The sequence below is a fragment of the Pempheris klunzingeri genome, chromosome 6, assembly GCF_042242105.1.
Source record: "Pempheris klunzingeri isolate RE-2024b chromosome 6, fPemKlu1.hap1, whole genome shotgun sequence".
NCBI classification, from domain to species: domain Eukaryota; kingdom Metazoa; phylum Chordata; class Actinopteri; order Acropomatiformes; family Pempheridae; genus Pempheris; species Pempheris klunzingeri.
The window spans coordinates 1,047,093-1,072,083 of record NC_092017.1 but is presented as its reverse complement, the minus strand read 5'-3'; the positions used below and the strand labels follow the sequence as shown (position 1 = coordinate 1,072,083).

The 24,991-nt window shown below is 41.4% G+C and overlaps 1 protein-coding gene across 1 annotated transcript in view; it reads left to right on the top strand.

Moving 5' to 3' along the window:
* Window positions 1-24,667, top strand: part of nlgn1 (neuroligin 1) — a 246,242-nt gene extending 221,575 nt beyond the window's left edge. Inside the window, exons 4-10 of the mRNA XM_070831770.1 lie at window positions 12,408-12,620; window positions 14,107-14,373; window positions 14,466-14,827; window positions 15,828-15,988; window positions 18,797-18,953; window positions 21,858-21,935; window positions 24,065-24,667. Of these exons, the coding sequence (XP_070687871.1) occupies window positions 12,408-12,620; window positions 14,107-14,373; window positions 14,466-14,827; window positions 15,828-15,988; window positions 18,797-18,953; window positions 21,858-21,935; window positions 24,065-24,667 (1,841 nt within the window). The remainder of the gene's footprint in view (window positions 1-12,407; window positions 12,621-14,106; window positions 14,374-14,465; window positions 14,828-15,827; window positions 15,989-18,796; window positions 18,954-21,857; window positions 21,936-24,064) is intronic.
* Window positions 24,668-24,991: the final 324 nt, after the last annotated feature.

Here is a 24,991-nt window from a genome sequence, read left to right as displayed (position 1 = left end):
CACTTTGTTTTCATCTCACACTCTGCAGGCTACGGTCCTCCCTATATGCTAATAATGTTCCTGTGCTAAGAAAGGAACCTGTTTAACCATTCCTATCAGGACTCAGCACGTGCATATTCTAACACGCCCAGTAGAAGGATGCATCCCTCTCATCCTCTCATCGGCCTTGCCTCTTGTCACCCTGTCCAGCTTTGCCTATTTTCATTTTTTTTTTTTTCCCATTTACTTGAACTCATTATTACAAACGGAAACAAAACTCTTATACTTTGTCCTCTCAGACGCCTCGACATCTACTCCAAGTGTTGTGCTACATTGTGAACAATGAACAACCCCGCATTACTCGGGATGGATCCCTTTAATATCACACGTTTGTTGTTCGATGGAAATGATTTTACCAAATAGCAGGCCATGTGGAAACACTCTCTCTGTGTCTTTCCACCATCAGCAGTACAAGATCAAGGTGCTAATTGCAGTTTTAATGTTTGTCACACATTCAGGCTACTCAGTCTGAGGGAAATGATCTCTATAATCTTTATAACACTTAATAAATAAAAGATCCAACAACTTAAACTGGTATTATTATAAAGTGTATGATGTTTATTGGAGTGTATTTTGCAAACATTTATCCTATCGTCGTCATCGTCGTCATCATTATTGTATTCATCCCATAATTCATTGGATATTTACTGACATGTAGGTGGAAAAGATGTAAAGCACAGTGTGCAGAACGGTCAGCAAGAAATATCAAATCATATGTGATTTGTAATAAAGTCTAAGAAACTGTTATCACCCATCTCAGAGTGAAACCAGAAGTCACCCACGCAGCTGACGTTCTATTGACCAGACGGGGCCTAAAGGGCCAATCCACCAATTTTACACCATAAGAAGTTTCAAGTCTGATCTCTTACTTACTTATTTATTAAAAAAAAAAAGAACCAAATCTAACTCCGATGTCTCGGTTTAGACTTTGAGTTTAACAAAATGCTGTTGTTTAACACAGAAAGATTAAGTTGAGTACCTCATTTCTAAATCACAGTTGTTCAGTTCTCTTACTTTTTATGTTATCAACTTAAGTCAACAGCCCTTTTGAATAAAGCACGTAATTCTGTCATGTTTTATTTTAGTCATTAGTTCATTCGTCAAGTAGTCCGATCACTCATCCAGCCTGGCAGTTTATTTTCCAACACTTCAGCGTCACATTCTGTGCTGAAGTCAAACATGACAATATAGCAGCAGTCAAGGCCTAATCACTTTTTTTTACATTTTCTTAATTACTGGCTATAATGTATTCACTCCACAAGGCTGGAATAGCTCGAGTAACTGTTCAATCACATCCACACCCACACACACAAATTCTCCCCACTCCTTCGCTGCCTTTTATCTGGCAGAAGGAGGTAATCTATACCAGCTTGCCCTAACAGGCAAATCTGTTCGGGCAGCAACACAAATTAACACGTGTTTGTGTTTGTGCAGAACAAGAAATATGAACAGCAGCTCATTTCATTTTTAAAGTTGACAGTGTAATTTGATTTGCACCGGAGGGAGGGAGGGAGGGAGGGAGGAAATAGAGAGGAAGAGGAGCGGAAATTTGATAGACAAGTGAGTGCCAATGGTAGACGAACCTCTCGCTCATGGCATAAGCTGGTGGATGAATAGACGGAAGGAGAGATCGCTGTGTTTAAACACTGAGGTGTTGCTTCATATTGGTGTTTGAAATATTAGCTGATGTCTGATGTGAGGGGGAGGGGGGGTATACAGCATTTACCATAACATATTTACAGTAATAGACACCTCTGACTTACAGCCTGTCACATGCTGTGTTAACCAGCATCTGCTCTGTGTGTGTGTGTGTGTGTGTGTGTGTGTGTGTGTGTGTGTGTGTGTGTGTTGCGACAGCTGGGATGTTGAATTGTAGCTTAAGTTTGGTCTTTTCTATCTTTACATGTTCTATATTAATCAGATATTCCTGATTTGTCATTACAAGAGCTTGAATGACAAGGATCTGAACACACACACACACACACTTACTACACTTTAGGTGTGTGTGTGTAAACACTGAGGCACTTTAGCATCCGTTTGGAATTGTGTTTCCTGTATTGGAAAGTCCAATATTCACTCTTGTGTAGCGCCGTTTTGGTCTCCATCACCTGCAGAAGGTCAAAGCCAAAGCTCTCTCAGCTGCCCTAATCAGTGTCTTTATATTAACACCAGACCATGAATGGTGTGAAGGGGGGCGCTTATGGTGAAGAAAAATATGTCAGTCGTGACACTTACCATGGGCTAACATGACAGTGTTTGCCTTTATATCAAGTAGTTTCCTGCTCCTTTTCTTTTTTTTCTTCCGTTTTCACAGCGTTTCACTTACGTCCACTGCCAGCAGCGACAGATGGTATTTGATATACTGTAGCTACAGTGTGTATGTATGTAGTGTGTTACTTTCCATGCGCTTAACCACATATTTTAAGGTGTAATGTGAAATTAGCTGGAATATTGGATCATTTGTATCGCTCGTGTTACATTTTAATGCAGTGCAGAGCGTTTTATCCCATTATTTTTAGTTACAAATACTTAAAGTTATACAATAGATGAACATTATTTCTATTTCTTGCCACCTGAGCCAGTAATGTCACGCTAAGCAGACATGAGGTGGGTGTGGCCAAAAGCACAGAGCATCTTTTCGTGCAGTCAAGTGTTGAGGCGCAGCTGTTTTCTCTGTTTGGAGACAGTTAAGACATAAAAGGCTTTCAGGTGGCAATGTGTCGCTCCAACTGAACCCTTTCCTATAAAAAAATGACTTAACATCACCATCCATCACATTTGTATTATACTTTCGACACATATCTCATTGCTTCACATGACAATACAGTCTCCTGTGCACGGCCCCCGATCCACACTTTTTATCTGTCACCACGCAAACGGGGCACACCTGAAAATGAGCGCTCGCTCTGTGTTTGTCCCCAGCGCTGTCTAAATAAAGGTTGAATGAGCGAATATCCTGTAGCTCCATATTCATTATTTCCAGTGAGAAATGCTTTGTGCCTCATCAGCATATTCCCCAGCTGGTTGCCCTCGGCGTGCCGTTGTCTTCAGGGTTGTTGTGTGGAGGGAGCAGATATAGATGGAGCGCTGCTGAGGCACTGTAAATATTTGGAGCCGCTGTTGCACCATTTGTTTTAAGCAGACATCCGCCGACTGTAGGGCAGGGAGGAGCGTACTGTAGATACCGAGGTTACCAGGTTTGAAACGGCTTCTTTTTGTTATTTAAAGGTACATTTCACAATTTAACAATTCTAATACTGTCCCATATTATAATGAACCTGCCCTGATTATATTTTATGAAAAAGTTGATATGAAACAGCTTTGAAAAAATAATGCTGTGACATATATTTAACATTGCAGATCTCCGCGGTAGGGGAAGTAGCTCAAAAATAAGTCCAGAAATGTGCTCCTTGTGGCCCATTTAGTCTTTTTTATATCCCCCATAATTTTAGTTAAAGGGTTGTTGTGGGTTAAAAGGTGACCTAAAAGTAAAACTTAAACTTAAAAGTGATGTAAAAGTATTAACTCACATATTTCTGAGTGCTAATTAGAGTCTCATTTGGAGCAAAATGGCAGCTTTCACCAATTTGTTTTCAGTCCTTAAGCCTTCTTATTTCACTGTCTCTCCCTCTGCGTTGCTTTATCTCTCCCAGTGTCACCGTCCTGTTCTCCGTGTGCTGTTGCCGTATCAACGCCGTCTTCATCCTCACGCCTAACTTCCCCCGTTTGCTCTCTGAATTCTGCGTTTTCTGTTGATTTCACCGACCGTAATAACACATCTGCTGCCACAGGTTACCTGCGTGTTTTTCCATTTTCATCTGCTGTTTCTTTCTTATTCTGTCTTTCTTGACATCAACAGTCAAAAGGACAGATAGTGAAAGAGAGGGAACAGAGAGAGGATTATGGCATACGGACCATGACTGTGAAAAATAGATGTGTGCGGAGAAAGAAGTATTAAAAAGAAAATTCTATCTTTCTCTTCGTCAAGCGTTCTCTGTCTGGTTCAACAGAGATAACGGGGATAAAAGGTGGATTCCAGGATCAGAGTTCACCTTAATATTGTCATCCTGGGGAGCTTAGAGGCCGAGCAGCCGTATCACCGTCTCAGTGATCACGGACAGTGGCTTTTAGCCAAACCTCAGACACAGAAACATACGAGCCATCCTACACAGGAGAGGAAACCGGAGCGTGTCAGGAGCTGAGAGGCTGTTAAAACTCAGCATTTACAGCACTTCGCCAAAGACTTGGGCATTATAAGCTCACTGTGAATGTCACGCAGCGCCGAGGAAACTCAAGTGGCGTTTCATCCGCTGCTTATAGTTCAGTCCCATCAAAGTTTGATAGTCTAGTTTCTTTTTGACTTTAAACTTGATTCTACATAGTTGTCTTTTATACTTGGTTGAATTTCTTTAACTTGATCTGTTCCATCCTGTTGCCATTTTACTTATGTTTTCTTATTTTTATTCCTCCTAATTCAATGCCCAGTGTCAGGGACTTCCAACCTAGGGTCCAGGACCCTCAGGTGGGCCACAAGACATTTCTGAATGGTCACAAAGTGGCGAGAAAATGTGACTGGAGAATGTGGTTCATCTACTAGCACACATTCAATGTACAATATGCCTACATATTTCCTTCTTCTTTTTTTTTTAATCTATCATAAACAACACAACATGTGCACTTAATAGCAAAGCGCAGTGACGTCCATGCACATACACTCTCCTTTCTCCGAGATCACTTTATCAATCTCAACTTGGTGCTAAGGAATAGCCTCCCACTGCTGCACTTTATTAAAACAGTCAAAAAGCTCTGCTAGGGAAACAGTAATTGGAGCAAGGTCAAGAGGAGGGTAGTTTATGGCCAGCTTCAAACAACGAATTTCCGTCAGAACCAATTTCGTGCAACCATATCTTAAGACCCTGGGACGTCTCAGTGCTTTCCATCAATTTGAACCATGTCAACAGTTACAATGTCACAAGTCTCCAGCACATTATTCAGCAGTGACTCAGCACTTCACTCATGTACATTTCCGTAACTCCCTGGATAATCCCTACTGTAGCTTTTACATTTTCACTGTTTTTGGTCATCTTTCTCAGCCCTCCTAGTTGTCCTCTACCTGACACATTTTTATTCTGTGTATCATTAAGTTATTCAGCCCACTCCTAATTTGCTTTTATTAGCCCATTTCATCGCATCACTCTTGGATGCCTGCCTAAGCCGACACTCATTATTATCATCATAACCATGAAAAGATGGAAGTATAGGCTTTGTGTGTTCCTTTCTGCAGCATCACGAGGTGGCCTTCATTATGATGCGCATCGCAGGCGAGGTGTTTCGCATGAATGTGGACTGTAACATCCAGCACAGCCGCACGCATTCACTGTCAAGAACCAGTCAAGTCAGTCAGTCTGTAAACGATCTATTCTATGCTGCTGCCAAGGCTAAGAGAGCAGTGGCTATGAAGTGGACCCAAGCGCACATATCACTTCAAAACTGCAGCTTCTCCTTTGTATGCACAGTATCTGCGTCTCCATCCATTTGCTCTCACATGAGAACTAAATGTCTTTGCAAGAAAATAAGATGAGGGAAATCCCCCAAAACTGTGGCTGCTTAGTTAGTGCAGTCTCAGAGGGTTAATGTGTTGATTTAGGACTTAAGAGTTACTTAAGATCTGATTTCAATTAGTGTGAGGGTGAAGAACGATGGAAAACGTGGAATAATCACTAATAACCTCAAATATCCCAAATGAAACATGATGTGCTTTGTGTGAATCTACATCACATTGATGGTTCTTGGATTTTGAAGTGTGTGTGTGTGTGTGTGTGTGTGTGTGTGTGTGTGTGTGTTCCATGTATTAGTCAGGTTGCGTGGACATGCATCTGTATGGTTTATGACAATATATCATGTATTGGTCATGTTGTGGGGACACATCTTCCTTTTTTTGTCCCCATAATGTAATTCATTAATTTTTTGGGGGTGAAGACTTGGTTTGATGTTAGTTTTAGGTTAGGATTAAGGTTATGTTTAGGCAGGTAGTGATTATGGTTAGAGTCAGTCATTGTAATGTCCTCTGAAGTGATGGAAACATGATTATGTGTGTGTGTGTGTGTGTGTGAGGGGGAGAGAGAGACAGAAAGGGAGGCAAAGTCCTGCCCCGCTGCCCCACCACTGTTGTCGTACTAATCATTCTTCCTGCCTTGCTCTTTGTGATTGCCCGCCCATCCCTGCACTGCAGCTAAATTGAATCAATTAAAATCTTTCTTGTAGATGACTGCTGGTGCTTCCACAAGATTAGGCTTTGATCAAGGAACACACAAATAAATAAATAAATAAATAAGCCAGCAGAAAAGGGAATAGAAAAGGAGTGAACTCAATTAAACAGTGGGCCGAGGGACGTGCCTGTCTGTGGGTGTCATTGTATGTGACTGGATGTAAATGGAGGCTACTGCATCTGTTTGTGAGGCAGTGTGCACAAACTATGAGGGGCGGTGTGTGTTTGGAAGCATGCTGTGGAGGGTGATATTATGACAGAATACATTACCAAAACTTTTTGCTTCTGTATTTATGTGTGTGTGTGTGTGTGTGTGAGAGAGAGAGAATCCCTTATATAGCTGTCATAATTTTTGCAAGACACATTATCAAATTACTGCGTGTTACACATCAAATATAAAAACCTCTCAGCTGTTAGACTTTACATTATCTACCATGCAAATGACTCCACATGACACTGTCATGCCATTATACAAATAATACATGCGTTACGGTCGCTATAATCTCAACATCATCATCTCTCAGTCATGCCTACACACGTCCTATAACAGTTCTATTCATTCGTAACATCATGTAATATCCAATAAAAAGAAAAGGCCATATGATCTCCTGATGCTAATGTGATGAAGAATCTGTGTAGAATCCCGATGGCTCGGCATTGCAAGTTCGTATGAGTCTTGCTAATGTTTTTTAGTATCTACAGCCGTGCTAGCAGCTCCGCAAGGCCCCACTTTCCACAAAGCCCTGCCTTCAGCTGAGAGACGGACAATGCTGGCATACTGATGTTTCATGTTAGTTTAGAATGTCAGTGTGCTGAAACATTTGCTCATCAGCACTAAACACAAAGTACAGTTGAGGCTGATGGGAATGGTATTACCTTTGCGGCACTTAGTTATAAACCGAAGATATTTCATTCTACACTAACAGACAAGTATTAATTAACGATTATTTGCAATTAAGTGTAACTAAGATATTAATGCGTAAATTAAATATAGTGTAGTATAGTATTGTATAGTGTAGTATAGTATAGCGTAGCATAGCTTAGCGTAACACAGAATAGTGTTGTATAGTAAATGTTATACTAAGTTACAACAATTAATAAGTAAAAACCATTTATTGAGGGTTTATGTATCACTTAAGGTGCTAATCAATATTAGTAAATAGTTGATAAAGACAATTGACATGTAGCCTATGTCATGAATTTCACAGCTGAGGCGTGTGTGTGCGTGTGTGTGTGTGTGTGTGTGTGTGTGTGTGTGTGTGTGTGTGTGTGCGCGGGCTGATGTGCACTTTAAATAAACTGAAGCTGAAATTGAACAGCTGAGATCAGTGGACACACTCCACGGTCTCCATGAAGACATTTGCTTGTCCCTTTATCTTCATGCAGACATTCCTTAAACTATAGCCTAACCTAGAAACGATACGCGCACGTTATGAGCCATACTGCAGTTACCAAAAAATAATATGCAAGGGGAATGTGTAACCCACATAAAAGGATTAAGGCACTAACTCGTCAAAACTGATCTGACCCTTGGAGCATCCCATCAGCTCATCCAGTCAGAGGGTGCACCTGCCCCAGCTGTTAGCGCCGGACTCACTGATCCAGAGACAGGGAAGCTTTTAAACCTGCAAAGCTGAAAAAGAAAAATAAAAAAAAAAGGTCTTGGTCATATGTTTAGTCACATATGCTGAGGAAGCTGTATTGGGTTTGTTGTCTTACTCTGGATGAGTGAGTTGAATTAGGGTTAGAATTGAACAGTGTTTTGGACGTATAAGGTCTGTCCAAATGTTCTTTTATCAGCCGTATTCATGGGAATATGTTGAATGTAATTAACGTCAACTTTCTGCAAGAGTTCTGCTTCGTCGGATCATATTCGAAGGGAATTATAATTTTATGTTATATAAGTGATGTGGAAAATAGCCTATGTTTTATTTATATGGACAGTGCTTAGCTTTACTAATAGTAAATAAAGGTTTGGTGGAATACTGTAAAGTTTTGAGGAAAACCCCCAAGATATTAGGTTTTTGAGATATTACTTGAAAGTAGACTGTATTATGATTTATCTGATTCATTGGTTACCACATGTGCCGACTTGTTTTATCACGACCTTGGATCTGTAGCTGGGAGTTTAACTCTTTGCTAGAATGTGACGGTGAGCCAGCCACAGTGGTGAAAACAGAAAAGCTGACTGCTGACCAGCCGCTTCTGATTCTGTCCTACGGGACCGTCGCAATGAATTTAAAGAAAATTTAAAGAATGATCATCACGCACCAATTTCGCCCACAAAGGTAGAGAGACAGTTATTAAGGAGGAATAAAAGTTTTACAACAGCTCTTTTCATTTCATTTTCATTTTTTATAAACTGCAAGGAAACTGTTGAACGCGCTGTTATAAACCTGACAAAGTCTTTTCATATTCACTCCTCAGACGAATAAAGTAGCAGCATAGCCTAAGTTCAACACAAGTGCTGCCACTGTGAGAAAAAAACATTCTGGTCATTATTTTCAAAAATCACTGAAGTTATTTCTTTCAAAGAACGCTGAAATTGTTAAATTCCTAAAAACACGCCTTTGGGAAAGTGTTACATGTGTCAGCTTTACGACGAGGGTCACAAACAGCATGAATGTATGGTCAGTTATGGTTAACTAATGCATATACAGTATAACCCACACAGTAACTTGTAGGTGAGGCTATGACTTAAGAATTAGCTACATGAAGATGTGTCCACTGACCTCCACCTTTACTGACAGTACTGTAAGGCACAAGTGAAAGGACGGACAGCTATTACCTTTAGATTAACAATAAGAAAAAATGAAAATCCCTGTGAACTTCAATACATACATGTTAATCAACATCTTACTGATATTAGTTAGATACATAATTAGCATGTAAATCCTTAATACAAGTTAACAGCAGACATCTGTTATTACTCATTATTGTATTGGTGTTAAGTACATTTTTCCTACTGTATTATCCAGCCTTAACAACATGTTTATACACTATTAAACAATGTCAAGCTTAAACCTTAGTTAGCATGACAACCATTAGTAAATGATACTACATCATCAACCAACTGTTAACGGTTAATTAACGCCTGCATTAACTAATGGTCATGATTTTACCTTTATTAACTAATTTACTACTAATACTACTACTACTACTACTACTAATAATAATACTAATACTACTACTACTACTACTACTACTACTAATACTACTAATACTACTACTACTACTACTCCTACTACTACTACTAATACTCCTACTACTACTACTACTACTAATATTAATTAAATAAATGAAAAAAATAAAGTGAATAATATATATGATTAAACAGCACTGAAGTGCTTCGATAATGACTTTTTGATTTCATAATGACTTGATAACCTTGCTTGTACAGTGGGAGTCCTTCATAGAAGTGCTTGGAATTTCTAAAGGAGGTTTTCTTTGAAACTGAAAAACAGTGCTGGAGAGAACGACACGATGGATGGAGAGCTGTTGGAAAACAAAACAAAAAACCACACGGCCTCTAAATGGTTTAGAAGTGGCCTTTACTTTGCAGCATACGTACGTGTAATCTGGTCTTATAGGACGTGGACTAGAATGCACTGAACGTATCCTCGGAGCAGCGATGATGTCAGTCCTTTATGCAGCCTATTACAGGAGCACGTACCTCCTCAGAGGAATTACTCCAGGTGTCTCCATACATGCAGCCTGGAAATATCCCTGTGGAGATGAACTGCAGTGTTGACTGACACTGGGTAATGAGCACTCCATTTAGTCACAGAGTGGGATGCCGGTGAGAAGAAGAACATAAAGAGGTCAGGGTAGGAAGTGTGTTAGCGTCAGTGGCGGGGGGGGTTCATGGGTGGGGTTGCTGGGTGTGGGAGACTCCCTGGACGCCTGCAGCAGTAATGGAGCTTTTAGCATGGAAATCAGAGGAGGGAGAAGAAGATGGTGATGGTGGCAGTTTGGGGGGGTGGGGAGGGGTTGTGGGGTTGTGGGGGATGGGGGGGGGTAGTGTCGGACATGAAATAGCTCTAAAAGACCAGAGCTCTCCTGCGGGTGTACTTGAGGTGCCTTGTCTCGTCGGTACATTCATAGCTCACTAGCGCTGGATCTTTCTGCAGCCACACAAGGAATACCTGAGAGGTTCAACTGGACAGGGGAAAATGATGGCATACGGTCGAGTAGATGAAGGTGGGACTAGAGTTAAACTGATGCCGGGATGGAGAGGGACTAGTTATGGTGTACTGTGATTATATTGGGTCTCGTATACATAAAATTAAATCTAATACTTCTTACTTCTAACGTCTTATCCCAGACCATAGATCTAAAACTTGAATTGACTACTATGTATGATGTTTGTTCCTGCTTGTTAAAAAGAGGGTCTTCTTGCTGTAGTTTTGGCCACTGGTCTTATTGATGATAGTAAAATTATCACCTCTAGAACTCGCTTAGGTCATTGATTGTTTTGGGGGGAAAGAAACGCAAGTGGGACTGGATTCAAACAACAATTTTATTTGGGTAATTTTATAACCAAAATTGTCCTTTGCAAACATTTTCCACCCGTGATGTGTGGGACATGCATGTACTTGGGCTAAACCTTCGGCTTGTTTGCTCCTGTTTGACGGTCTCATTGCTCATCCTTCCTCCTCGATCTGATGAAATGAAATATTAAAACATAAAAGGCCTTAAGTTAAAAAATGCATAACCGTTAATGTATGGTGATAAAATACATCACAAAACATTCTAGAAGTAAATCCACTGGATGCAAGAGGTGGAATGTGATTATATATTACCTTTTAGATCATTTAAAGGTGTGATCGTTCGATGCAGAGACATGAAACTGATGTATTGAAGAATCCATATTTGTTTTTTTTCTTTATGCAACATTTTTTGGGCTTCAAAAAAGAAAAAGATCATCTTTTTTTTTTAAATCGTGGTTTTGACAGTGCATTCATACAGCTGTCTTATTTGTTTGCTTTGAGACAACAAATGCAAGTTATTCTGCCCAAATGCCGTTTTCATGGCACATGACTCTCACCGTCATCCTACTGTAAGTTCTATTTGGGGCTGGATCATAGATCTGTCTATGTCTTTCTCCAGAACGAGCCTGCTTGTGTTATATTTAGCGTATCCACACTTTAAGTGGCTCTACTGGGTAATAACTCTTGTTTTATTGCAGCAAATTATTAAACAGCACTGCTTGTTGGTTTTCCTTGTACAACGGAGAAGTGTGCCTCGTTATCCACTGGCAGTTACGCTCAGATGGTCCAAAAGTAGATTTTTGTTTATTTTATTTTAATCAAGGAGATCAAATAGAAAATAAGTGGGGGGGGGGGGGGTTGTGTCCCTGGTGGTCTTCACTTTTCATTTCATGAGCGATAATTAACTGCAAACTTATGAATGCAAAATATTCTTTTTTCCACATGACAAAAGTGAAAGTTCTTGAAAATAAATCACTAACACTATTTTGTATTTGCTCCAAATCCGTTGACCAAAGCCGTGTTGGTGTCAGCTCGTCTCCTCTAACTGATCGTTCCTCACGTATCCAAGCGGACCCTCGGACTGATCCATTTAGAAAAAAGTACAGAGAGAAAGAAAATGTAATGTCACATGACTAAATCGATGAACTCATGTCCAGCGGTCACTCTTACTCTTACTTTTACGCGAAGGTTTAATTGTACCAACTGATCATTTGATTTAATTGATTTGCAGTGTGAAGAGCTGGTGAATCGTTTGCTTATAACTCGTACGTTTCTACATTAACTCATGCGAGGCCTCTTATTGAACAAAGACATTTATTTATTCCCTGTGTCTCGAAGGAATCCCTGCAGCAATGATTTGTTTGATTATATCATTTCATCTTCTCTTGTTATCTATGAGGAAAAATCTGTGCCCTGTCTTATCAGGAAACCAAATAGCATGCATGATTTTTGAAACAGACAGAGGGAAGACCTCTTGGTATTATTTCACGTCATCTGTTAGTGGGTAAAATAATATTATGTCCATGAACCCTATCAATAATAGTAATAATAATAAAGATAAAGAGAAGGATGATGTTAACACCTCCTCTGTTCTTTGTCCTCTCCTGCAGGGTTCCTGAGTACAGGTGACCAGGCAGCCAAAGGGAATTATGGTTTGTTGGACCAGATCCAGGCTCTGCGTTGGACCAGTGAGAATATCGCAGCCTTCGGCGGCGACCCGTTACGAATCACTGTGTTTGGCTCCGGCGCCGGAGCTTCTTGTGTCAACCTGCTCACGCTGTCTCACTACTCCGAGGGCAACCGCTGGAGCAACTCCACCAAAGGTAAAGACCACAGGGGAGCTCACGTGGGGTTCTCATGTATATTTCAGCACGTATGCAGTGTAGAGTAGTGTATGAACACATATGTGCTTGGTTCAGAGGAAACTAAGCTCTCTAAGCTCTCTAAGCTAAGCTCTCTACCTGCTTTTTTTATCATGCATTTCTTTTGCCGATGTGTGTGTTAACATCTGATTTGGAGCTGATTTTTCAGCGTTTAATAATTACTACAGCAGTTATGTGTATAGTGTTGTTTTTCACCTGACCAACAAAACACTCCAAAGGTGAAACAAACTGCTCCTCACATGCTTGCAGTCAACGAACTCTGACTAATTAGGAGTTTGGAATTGGTTAGAAACTCGTTTTGAAGACTGGTAGACACATACAAGACGTGCAAAATAAGCGCCGACCTACCGTAGATGTAAGGCACTGCTCAGCTCTTGCCTTTTATCACCCAGAAATAGCAGCATAAACAGCTGGAACACATACACATGTTAGCGATGGTTAAATAAGTAATGAATTGTTGTCATCCTTATCAATATGTGTTTGTCTGACAGTATAGGAGGATATGGTCAGATGCATTTGGAGCAACAAAATGGGTGTGGTATAGTTTTTGCAAACAGAGCTGCTGAAATATGAGATGTTTTCACAGTGTTTCGTCTCATCAGAGCAAAGGAGGCAAAAAACATGCTGCAGGATCAGATCCCAAATTCAGTAAAGGAGTGAAAAAGATTTTAGTTTTACAGAACACACACACACATCTTCCATGTCACGAGAAGACCGAAACCAACAATGTGTTTGTCCTGGTTTTGTTCACACTGAAGATGTAAATCTTTAAAAATGACAATGTTATCTTATATAGACCATACTGACAATATTTTTATTGGGTTTCTTACAAAGAAAAGTATACAGTTGGACTTCATTAGAATACAGTCTGTGCAGATCAGATAGAAGTCTACCCTTTCTCCAATATCAGACTCACACATTAAAGAATTTGCCAGAAAATGAACTAATGTGATCATATAACTGTAAAACAGAAATGTGAAGGTAACCTGATCCTTAAATATGGTTTTTTTCAAAACCTGATCAATCTGAAGAAGTTTGCATAAACATTCCTGAAAGGTATGATATATTTTGGAGGCACATCGTCTTGCTGAAACTATTTATTTTGCTTTTTTTTTTTGTTATAATTATCATTTTGACCTTTTAAAATTGATTTGAATTATAGTGGAAAAAGTACTGCTTCGTCAAAAATGGAAACGCAAGCAGGTTTAGCGAGATTAATGCATTACGTATAGTGTGTGCATGGTAGGAAAGGATCTTTTTTCATTTGCAGTTGTGTTAGCATGTGTGTAGATTTTGATGCCCCACAAATTATATATATATATACATATATATATATATATATATATATATATATATATATATATAGCTTTGTTCTTATGTTATTCAAAAGATTTCCCAAATTGTAATTTGTCATTTCCATCTCCAGGTCTGTTCCAGAGGGCCATTGCACAGAGTGGCACAGCTCTGTCCAGCTGGGCTGTCAGCTTTCAGCCTGCCAAGTACGCTCGGATGCTGGCCCGTAAGGTGGGCTGTAACCTGGAGGACACTGTAGAGCTTGTGGTGTGCCTTCAGAGAAAACATTACAAAGAGCTGGTGGATCAAGACATCCAGCCGGCCCGCTACCACATCGCCTTTGGACCTGTTATTGATGGAGACGTTATACCTGATGACCCTCAGATACTCATGGAGCAAGGTATCGATTAGCTTAAGATACAGCTATTTCCAAGAATGTTCTGACCCTAAATTTGTACTTTTTTATCGACCATCTGCACTATCTCTTTAAAGGGGAGTTCCTCAACTATGATATTATGCTGGGAGTCAACCAGGGCGAGGGCCTTAAATTTGTGGAGCTCATCGTGGACAACGAAAATGGCGTTCAGGCTAACGACTTTGACTACGCCGTGTCCAGTTTTGTGGATGACCTCTATGGCTACCCAGAGGGGAAAGACATCCTCCGAGAGACCATCAAGTTCATGTACACAGACTGGGCTGACAGGCACAACCCAGAGACCCGCCGGAAGACACTGCTGGCCCTTTTCACCGATCATCAGTGGGTGGCTCCAGCTGTCGCCACAGCTGACCTGCACTCCAGCTTTGGGTCACCCACATACTTCTATGCCTTTTACCACCACTGTCAGACAGAACAGGTGGGTCTCAGGCTGTCTGGATAACGCTGCATCTAGGTTGCGTTAGGCTGGGTTAGGTAAACCTTCTTGTACTTTGTGGGTCATTGGTAATATGATAAAAGTTGAGAAATACTACTGGCTTGTTCTTTGCATTCCTGGGTAAAGCTATCACTGCTCACATAGACAGAACCATGCAAATCCATAATACGAGATCAAACTGAGAATATGTTTTATGGTTAAAGTTGCTACTGTTCGTTTTCTGTCAGCAGCTCATACTGTATCACCGGCTCCTATCAGCTGTTATCAGAGCTTTCTTGTTGACCGACTTGATGACGGTCAGATGAGTAGGCCATGAGCTACAGAATGTTTAGGGCTTTAAAAAAAAGAACCCCCGCCTCCAGATATTGTCTAACATGGAGACAACATGTCACTGAATGAATGAGCGCTTCATCGTGGCGCAAATCAAGGCCTGGTTTTATTCCTGTCACATTATCATAAATGAATAGTTTGTAACCAAAGAAGTTGCGTTTGTTGACTCCAGTTTTGGCTCCCTAACACCTTAATTGCTTTCTGCATATCTTGCTCTTTTGCTAACACACAAATACTCGGACTAATTATGCAGTCCTGAAAGAAAGTGCTGAACAGCGATTAAATCCCCACGTTTTCTTTAGGCATAAAGTTCATTCAACAGGCTACAAGCGCATAAGATGTACTTCAACGCTTTAGTTTAAAATTCAGCCCAATACCGAATCATCCACCCATCCCTTTTTATTTCTCATCTTGTCTCTCTCTCTCTGTAATATACTGAATAATGGGCCAGATATGGTAGACAAAATAATATTAAAAATGTATCTCATTTCCCTCTTTTCTCTCCAAAATGTTTCTAGGCTTCTTTGATCTGTCTGTGTATGTCACAGTATCTACTGCATGTCAGCAGCAAGAATAATGCCTTCCTGTGTCCTGTATCTGTCACATAAATGTAATAACACTGATCTGATTTGATTCATCTGCTGCCCATTAGGTACCTCCATGGGCAGACGCAGCACACGGAGATGAGATCCCGTATGTTTTTGGCCTCCCAATGATTGGACCAACCGAGCTGTTTCCCTGCAACTTCTCCAAGAACGATGTGATGCTCAGTGCCGTGGTCATGACCTACTGGACAAACTTTGCAAAGACTGGGTATGATGACACTACTTTCCATATTCCATCTTCATAGACAGGGACGGTACGCTCATAAGTCCAACAAAACCTGCCAATTCAGTTCAAATGTCTAATGGCGCTTCTCCACTAGCACCTACTCGGCTCGACTCGACTCGACTCGGTCTTTTTGGTTTTCCACTAGGCCACATATGTCAAACTCGAGGCCCGCGGGCCACATCCGGCCCACGGATGTGGATACAATTATATCCGGCCCGCGAGATAATTTCATGTGACTATTAAGAACGGCCCGTCGGTAAACAGCACTCCCACCTCTAATACTACAAATCCCACAATGCACTGAACAGCTGCCGCGCTAGTCAGGACCCGTGCAGCAGCCCCTCCTCCCGCAGGTATAATGACACACCGATCAGCGGATCAATGCCTCGATCAGCGCTGTTATAGCGACACTTATGGTGCGTTTCCACTAGAACCTACTCAGCTCTACTCGGAGTAGGTACTAGTGGAAACGCACCATTAAGCTAGCCCCCCCAAAATAAATGGCTAAACGAAAAGTGGACTTTGAAAACAGAGACTTTCAAAGCAGGTGGGGGGGCAGAGTTTTACCTGTTTGTCGATATCGGAGGTAAACCTGTGTGTCTTGTTTGTGGAGCTGATGTGGCCATAATTAAAGAATATAAATATAAGACGACACTATGAGACAAAACATCAGGATAGTACAGAAAATAAAAAAATTATTTAAAATTCTATTTATTTTATTGAGGAAAAGTTGTTGAAGTTTGGCTGTTTACATTCATATTTCTGGATAATATATATATTATTATATTATATTATATACTATAATAACAGAGTCACTATTAGAGTCTTCACTAAATGTTGAGCCCGCTTGGCCCACGACTTAGACCGTGTTTTAAATTTTGGCCCTTTCTTTGATTGAGTTTGACCCCCCTGCACTAGGCGATAGTACCTGGTACCAGGTACTTTTTTAGTACCTACTCGGCCGGGGTTCCAAGCGAGCTGAGTCGAGCCGAAAATGTGACGTCAACAGACTGCAGGCCACTGATTGGCCAGGGAGTGACGTCACTGGATGAGTCATGAGAGCGCCGTTTTTTAAAACCCTGGAAACAGACCGGGCGTTTTTATTATTTCTGTGAACGAGGTAAACGGATACACGCAAACCAAACACTCCATGTCCTTAGTTGTGTTTGTTTGTGCCGCATACAAATTCCACCACTGGACTTTTGGGTCGCGTTGCTATGACGACCCCACCCACTTTGAGGTGGTACGCTACTGTAATGGAAAACGACTTAAACCGAGGCGAGGCGAGGCGAGGCGAGGAGAGCTAAAACTGTGTGATGGAAAAGCGCCATAAGTGTACGCATTAAGTGCACCAAGAAGCTTCAACTTAAACTTATTGTACATCCATGCTCTTGCTAGTAGCTATGAAAATTGGGCCCTTTGTGCTGTAAATTATGGCTAAACCCTTTCATGTTTGCCGTTTGTGTGCTTGATTCTCCAATTCATCTCTCCAGCCACTGTCTGTGGAGCAGTACAGTACACATAACATAGTCCTATAAAATGTCAGGCAAATTATTCACTTTTTTTGTTTTGTTTTGAAAATCTGTTCTGCAATATCTCCTATGGTACTTGATGAACATGCAATTATCATTATGAGACCATAAACTAATTTGATAATTTTTATTGTAATTGCGTTTCCTCAGTATTAACATACATTTGATGGCCAGGAGTAGTGAATTGTACAGTCATGTTTTATGGACTACACAGTGTAATTGGTATTCTATGTAGATACCCGCTACACATCTTCAAATACATTCTTAATTATTGGTCATAGCCTGAAGAGTGACATTCTCGACGGGACAAAATTAAAATCCCTTTCCTCCCCTATTCTGTCTCACATCGCCTTGCAGCATATAGTCATGGCAGTAATTGTTTTTCAAGAGCGTAATGTGGGGACATTGGCTTTTCCTGTGCACTGCCCAGAAGCCCTGCGGGGAACAGAAAGGCACTAATGATCTACATATATAACCCCAAATTGACGTGGAATGCTGGATACCTGAGAGATTTATGCCACCAATTTGAATGGTTAAGCATGTTCCTGATGAGGTCTGGCTGGCTCCATATGCCACTCTCAGACAATGGGGCGCTCAGTGGGTCTGAATGGGCATCCATAGCTCACATGGCTGGCTCTGTTCTGCTCAGATTAAGTGTAAGTGGGTTTATTTAGCACAGGATTCCATGCTGAATGTGCTCTCTAAGCTCCTCTGTATGCATCAAATATAAGAGGGAGTTCAAATGGGGTTGCTGACTTGTATTTACAATGTTGTTCATTATTGCGTTATTATGGCTTGTTTCTAATGCTTACTGGAAGTTTCGTATATGTATACATCTTTTTTTAGCCATCTTAAGACCTTATCATGCAATCAGATCTTTAGAAAGCCAATCATCTGCGAGCAGTAATACAATTGTTGACCTTTTTTAATTTAATCAGGTGTGGTATCTCAGAAACTGTTGATTAATATTTGATGAATCCTGGAGGCTGCACCTCACCACTGCTTTCCAGTATTTTCATAATTACACTGATGACCCTGAGGGAAAAGCTACGCTTAGGTCAAAATAAAAATTTTATTAAACAGACCGGGTCTGTTCCACCTTTAGCTTAGCTTTAGTTCTTCCTGTCACAAGGTGACATAATTAACCTGATTTGCCAGGATAGGACTGCATCAGGCATGGTAGGCAGCATGTCTGTTGTTTGGACTCAGCAGATCTCCAACCTCTCTGTGAATTCTTGGAAACTCTTTCCCCCTTCAGGGACCCAAACCAGCCTGTCCCCCAGGACACCAAGTTCATCCACACCAAGCCCAATCGTTTTGAGGAAGTGGCATGGACACGCTACAACCAGAAAGACCAGCTTTACCTGCACATTGGCCTGAAGCCCCGGGTCAAAGAGCACTACCGCGCCAACAAGGTACAGTCAGATATTATTGAATGTACTTTTCTTTTCTGATGTGAATCTTTCTCTTTCACACTTCCAGTACTGAGTACTGGTGATAGAACGTGATAGGCCTGAACAGAATTTGGAAAGGAACCTTGCCTTAGCCAGGAAGGTTTGGGTTTGCATAAAGTTTGTATCACAAAGCTGGTCTACTTTCAATCAGGATAGATTACAGTGGCAACCTATGCTGCACAATTAGCCAGAAAAATGCAGAGGATCGTATCATCCCAACTACTGACCAATCAGATCACATTTGCCCTTCTCAGTTGCCCCTTTTAGACCTGACAGTAACATGCATCTTTTGTGATTTGATCACAGCTCTAAGTGCAGGTGTGAATGCAGCCAAGATGCACTGAGGACACGCTAAGATCTGATTGCTGAGACCACATACAGAAGTGGTCTGGACCATATATGACCACATTCTTTTAGCAAGTGCGTGCACGCTTGTGTTCTGGCCCACATGAAGAACCACCTATTGTTAAGCCAATATCAAGCCGCTTTTAACTACACTACTCACAAAAAGTTAGGGATATTTGGCTTTCAGGTGAAATTTCAGGATGAACCACCACCAATACATTTCCTGCTTCAGTCAGAATTGGTATTTAAACAGTCCTCCTCATCAAGCTGTTCACATTCTGACATTGTGAGACCAAGACGACACCTAACAGTTGATCAGCAGCACCTCAACACTGGAGGCTTCAAACAGGAAGTCCTCAGACGGAGGTGTTCACTGAGCTTAGAGGGTCACAGAGTGTCATCAGGAGGTTGGAACAGTGATACAGAGACTGGAAGAGTCACAGACAGGAGAGGAGTGGACGTCCTTTGGCCACGTCCCAATGTTACGTTTACCCTCGTTTACCCTCCACTGTTGTTAGATTTTCTTTCAATAAATTGTTTAAGATGAATAAAATGACCATTGCATGCTGATACTTAAATGTCCTACTTTCATGATATAATATCACTGTAGCATTCACTTTTTACATTTTCCATATATTTCACCTGAAAGTCGAAGATCCCTAACTTTTTGTGAACCCTGTAAGACTGTTAGAAAAATAATCTCTGGATTCTGCGCCCTGCTGTGCATTTTGAGGTGTTTCTGCTGGAGCTACATGTCCACCCGCTGAGCCCCACTCACCAGCATGAGTGACAAGGGAGTTTTAAGTCCTTGATGTCTTTTTTCCATGCATCTGACACCCTGTAAATCGGTCGCCTGCTCACCAAAACTTTGCTCTTCATTCCATAATTGTAGGCTAGTTAACAATAGAAATATGATAAGCCAATAATGTTTGACGCTGTTTCACCAAATGCAGAAGCACAGACTTTTAAAAGGGAGCAGAGGTTTAAATCAAGAAGATGTTGCTATTAAACTGACTTAAAATGGCTTTTTTTATTGTTAAATACCTTAAATAAAACATTCACACTCTTTTATAAATGACTGTACAAACGATGTGCATGTTTATTTGCACTTGGAGCAGAGAAGTGAGGTCACGTACTTTAGAGCTGTCCACATGTGACCGGATCACCCTAGACTCATCAATATGCTACGACATGACTCGTTAATGCCAGGTATCAACAGGGCCAGTATCTATTGTAGACCAGTCGTCACTTTGCTTTCCATTAAATGTATATAATTAGACTAATAAAATGTTATAGTCGCACGTTAATTGCACTACATTTTTTTTTTTTATTCTGTACATAACAGTTTCAGTGTAGCAGCCCTGAAACTACTGCTCTGTGAATGTCTTGACTCATATACACTGCTCAGAAAAACTAAGGGAACATCACAGTATAACACCAAGTCAGTGGTTTGGCAAGTGGTGGCCACAACAATTGCCCTCTTTTTTTCTTCTTGACTGATTCTTGACTAGTTTTGCGTTTTGCTAGTGTCCTTGTTACTACTGGTAGCATGAGGTGGTACCTGCAGCCCATTCAGGTTGCACAGGTAGTCCGGCTCCTCCAGGATGGCCCATCCATACGTGCTGTTGCAAGAACGTGCACCAGAAAACATCAGAATTGGGAGGTCCGCCATTGGCGCCCCGTTCTCTTTACAGATGAGAGCAGGTTCACACTGAGCTCATGCGACAGACGTGAAAGAGTCTGTGGTGAACGGTATGTTGCCCGCAACATCATCCAGCATGATTGGTTTGGCGGTGGGTCAGTGATGGTCTGGGGAGGCGTATACTTGGAGGGTCGCACAGACTTTCCACGTGCTAGCGAGGATGAAATCCTCAGAGCCACTGTCGGACCGTACGCTGGTGCAGTGGGCCCTGGGTTCCTCCTGGTGCAGGAGATCTCCCAGGACACCATCTGCCGTCTCATCAGGAGCGTGCCCAGATGTTGTTGGGAGTTGATTATGAGTTGCCGTGATGAAATTCATTCAAGTTGGATCAGCCTGTTAAGATGAATTAATTAATGTAATTTTCATCGAGATTCATTTATTGTCATATGTTCCTCAGGGAAACGTGTTTCCATGCACAAATTCTTTTATTGCTGTGTGCAATGAATGCCTAACAATCCGAGTATAAATAGAAAAAAAAGACAAAATAGATAAAAGGCAATAAGGGCAATTTCGAAGGAAATCTGATGTGTGATTTAAGTGTTCCCTTCATTTTCTGAGCAGTGTACATGGTGGTTGTTCTTTCTTTTCTAAGTATCCCTACAGCTGTCTTTTTCAAAACATATTTGGTTAATTATCTCCAAGTAAATAATAAATGCGACATTTTGGTCAAATACACCATATGTTTGTCAAGTATCTTTTTCTTCCAGCGGTTTTGTTCACCATCTGTAGTTTTCCTCACTAGTTTTGGTAGCAAAAAAAAAAAAAAAGCCTCATTTACTAGATTTCTAGTCACTTAATATTGTTTCTCATCTCCTCAGGTAAACTTGTGGTTGGAGCTGGTTCCTCATCTGCACAGCCTCAACGAGGTGACTCAGCTCATTCCCACCACCACCAAGGTTGGTACTAAATCATCTACTTTTCATCCTGCTTGTAAATAATAACTACCTGAGTCATTCCCCCCACAGCAGAGGTTTTGAAGTAGACCCAACTTAATGAAAGAGTTTTAATATGCATTTTTCAGATTTTTTGTTTGCCCAACTTAACCTGCCCTCAAGTGCCTCGTGTCAGCTCCTATGTCTGAGGTTGGACATATGACTTATGGCATATTAAGGTGCTATAAGAACAAACGCTTCATTTAAAGTGCACAGAGTCATACTTTCGGTATGAGCAGGAAATTCACATCGGTTCAAATCAGAGTCAGTCAGCCAGTTTGGCCAGTTTTTTCTTTATTTTCATTATTTTCTAGATTGTAGATTAATACTGAAGGAACATACATTTTTTAGTAAACAAAAAACAAACCATATATTATATTTTCGAATCTTCAAAATAGCCACCTTATGCTTTGATGACAGCGTTGTTCACTCTTGACATTCAGCTTCATGAGGTAGTCCCCTGGAATGGTCAAGAGTACATTTGTGGAATTTGCCGTCTCCATGTGTTTGAGACCATCAGTCGTGTTGTGCAGAGGTGGGGTTGGTACACAGTTCTCTACAGTGAATAGCCCTATTTGATTACTGTGTTAATTCATATTATGACAAGAACCACTCGACTAAGTAAAGAGAAACGACAGTCCATCATTACTTTAAGACATGAAGGTCAGTCAGACAAGAAAAATTCCCGGAATTTTGAATATATCCTCAGGTGTAGTCATGAAAAGCATCAAACTCTAGGATGAAACTGGCTCTCATGAGGAAAGGAAGACCAAGAGTTACTTCAGGATAAGTTCACAAGATTCACAAGACATGGAGGAGGCGGTGTGATGGTGTGGCGGAGCTTTACTGGTGACATGGTGTTGGTGATTTATTCAAAATGATGGCTACCACAGTGCCATGCCATCCCATCTGGTTTGCACTTAGTGGGACCGTCATTTGTTTTACAACAGCACAATGAGCCCAAACACACCTTCTGGTAATGTAAGGGGCTATTTGACCAAGAAGGAGAGGGATGGAGTGCTCCGTCAGATGACCTGGCCTCCACAATAACCCAACCTAAACCCAACTGAGATGGTTTGGGATGAGTTGGACAGCAGAGTGAAGGAGAAGCAGCCAATAAGTGCTCAGCACCTCTGGGAACTCTTTCAAGACCACTGAAAAACCATTCGACTACCTCATGAAGCTGACTGAGAGAATGCCAAGAGAGAGCAAAGCTGTCATCAGAGCAAAAGGTGGCTGCTTTGAAGAATCTAAAATGTAAAACATATTAATTTGTCATATTAATAATTCCATATGTGTTTCTTTATAGCTTTGATGTCTACAATATTAAACTACAATGTAGAAAATAACACAAATAAAGAAAAATCATTGAATGAGGAGACGTGTCCAGATCTTTGACATCAGCTTTATATCAGATGAGACATGGTTTAATATTTTATAATCCCATAAACAGCATATCAGGTTTTATCGAAGCACGTAGTTTGAAGTTGAGCTGTGGGCTGAACAAACTATTGACTCCGTTTGTTTTTAGTTTTTTTTGTGTGTTTTCATTCTGTGTAGTTGCATTATCTCTGTCTGAATGATAGAATCGTTCTTCATAACTGAAAACAGAATTAATGACATTTTGGGAGACATGGCGGTGTGACATGTTTAGCACGTGTGGTTTGCTCCGCCTGTGTCGGCTCTCTCGGCTCCCTCCCGCAGCCCAAAGACATTCAGTGTAGTTGGTGACTCCTAATTGAACATAAGAGAGTCTGTCCTTCACTTGCCTGACGTCAGACGGGATGAGTTCTAGCCCTCGAGAATAATTGGGTATAACTAATGAAAGGATGGATGTCTTAAAATGATTATATTTGATTAAACATGGTTTGTAAGTCATATTCTTTATATTGAATAGGATGAACTGTCTGCACCGGAGGAACTACAGCAATGCTGAAATGGTTAAAGGAATGGTTCAACCTTATTGTGGAGGTTTCTCCAAAAGATCTGATGAAAAAGTTCAGACGGTGCTAGCACAAAGCAGATTAAACTTTCTTAGACAAGACATCCTTGAATGTAGTTTAAACTTTGAGCGCTGTTCTTCCTGTCCTCAGATCCCTCCACCAGAGGCTACCAATCGCACCCCAAAGACCAAGGTTCTAGTGACCAAGCGCCCCAACCCGACTCCCTTCCCCACTGAGACCCAAGACAGCCACAACCAGCCACATCTTGTGGACCAGCGTGACTACTCTACCGAGCTGTCGGTGACCATCGCAGTAGGAGCCTCTCTTCTCTTCCTGAACATTCTGGCCTTTGCCGCGCTTTACTACAAGAAGGACAAGCGCCGGCATGATGTCCACAGGCGCTGCAGCCCCCAGCGGAGTGCTGCCAATGACCTGGCTCACACTCAGGAGGAGGAGATCATGTCCCTGCAGATGAAGCAGCACTCAGACCTGGACCGGGACTGCAGAGGAGTGGGTGACTCCCTGCACCCGCACGACATGGTACTGAGGACTGCCTGCCCACCGGACTACACTCTGGCCATGAGGCGCTCTCCGGACGACATCCCGCTCATGACGCCTAACACCATAACCATGATCCCCAGCACCATGGGGGGGCTCACCTCGCTTCACTCTTTCAACACCTTCCCCAGCAGCGGGCAGAATAACACCCTGCCTCACCCGCACCCGCACTCACACTCCACCACCCGGGTATAGCCCTGTGTATGCACCCACGCGGGCAGGACTCTGATGGCTGAGGCAAAATCTAACGCCACTGCTGCAGCAGAGACTTAAAGCCGGCATGCTGACAAACACAGATATGTCAGGAGCTGAAACGCCAGCCTGGAGTTGCCAGACACCCATGGAATTACACTGGGATTGTACAACATCCTGTTAATACCTGAGGGAGTATAGTCAAGGGATTTCTGGGGGTTTGGACCAGAGGAAAAAAAAACAAAAACAAAAAAAAGAATAATTATGTTTTTTTTGTTTTTTTTTTTAGAAAAAATAAAAGACATGAAGAAAAAAGTACAATTTGAA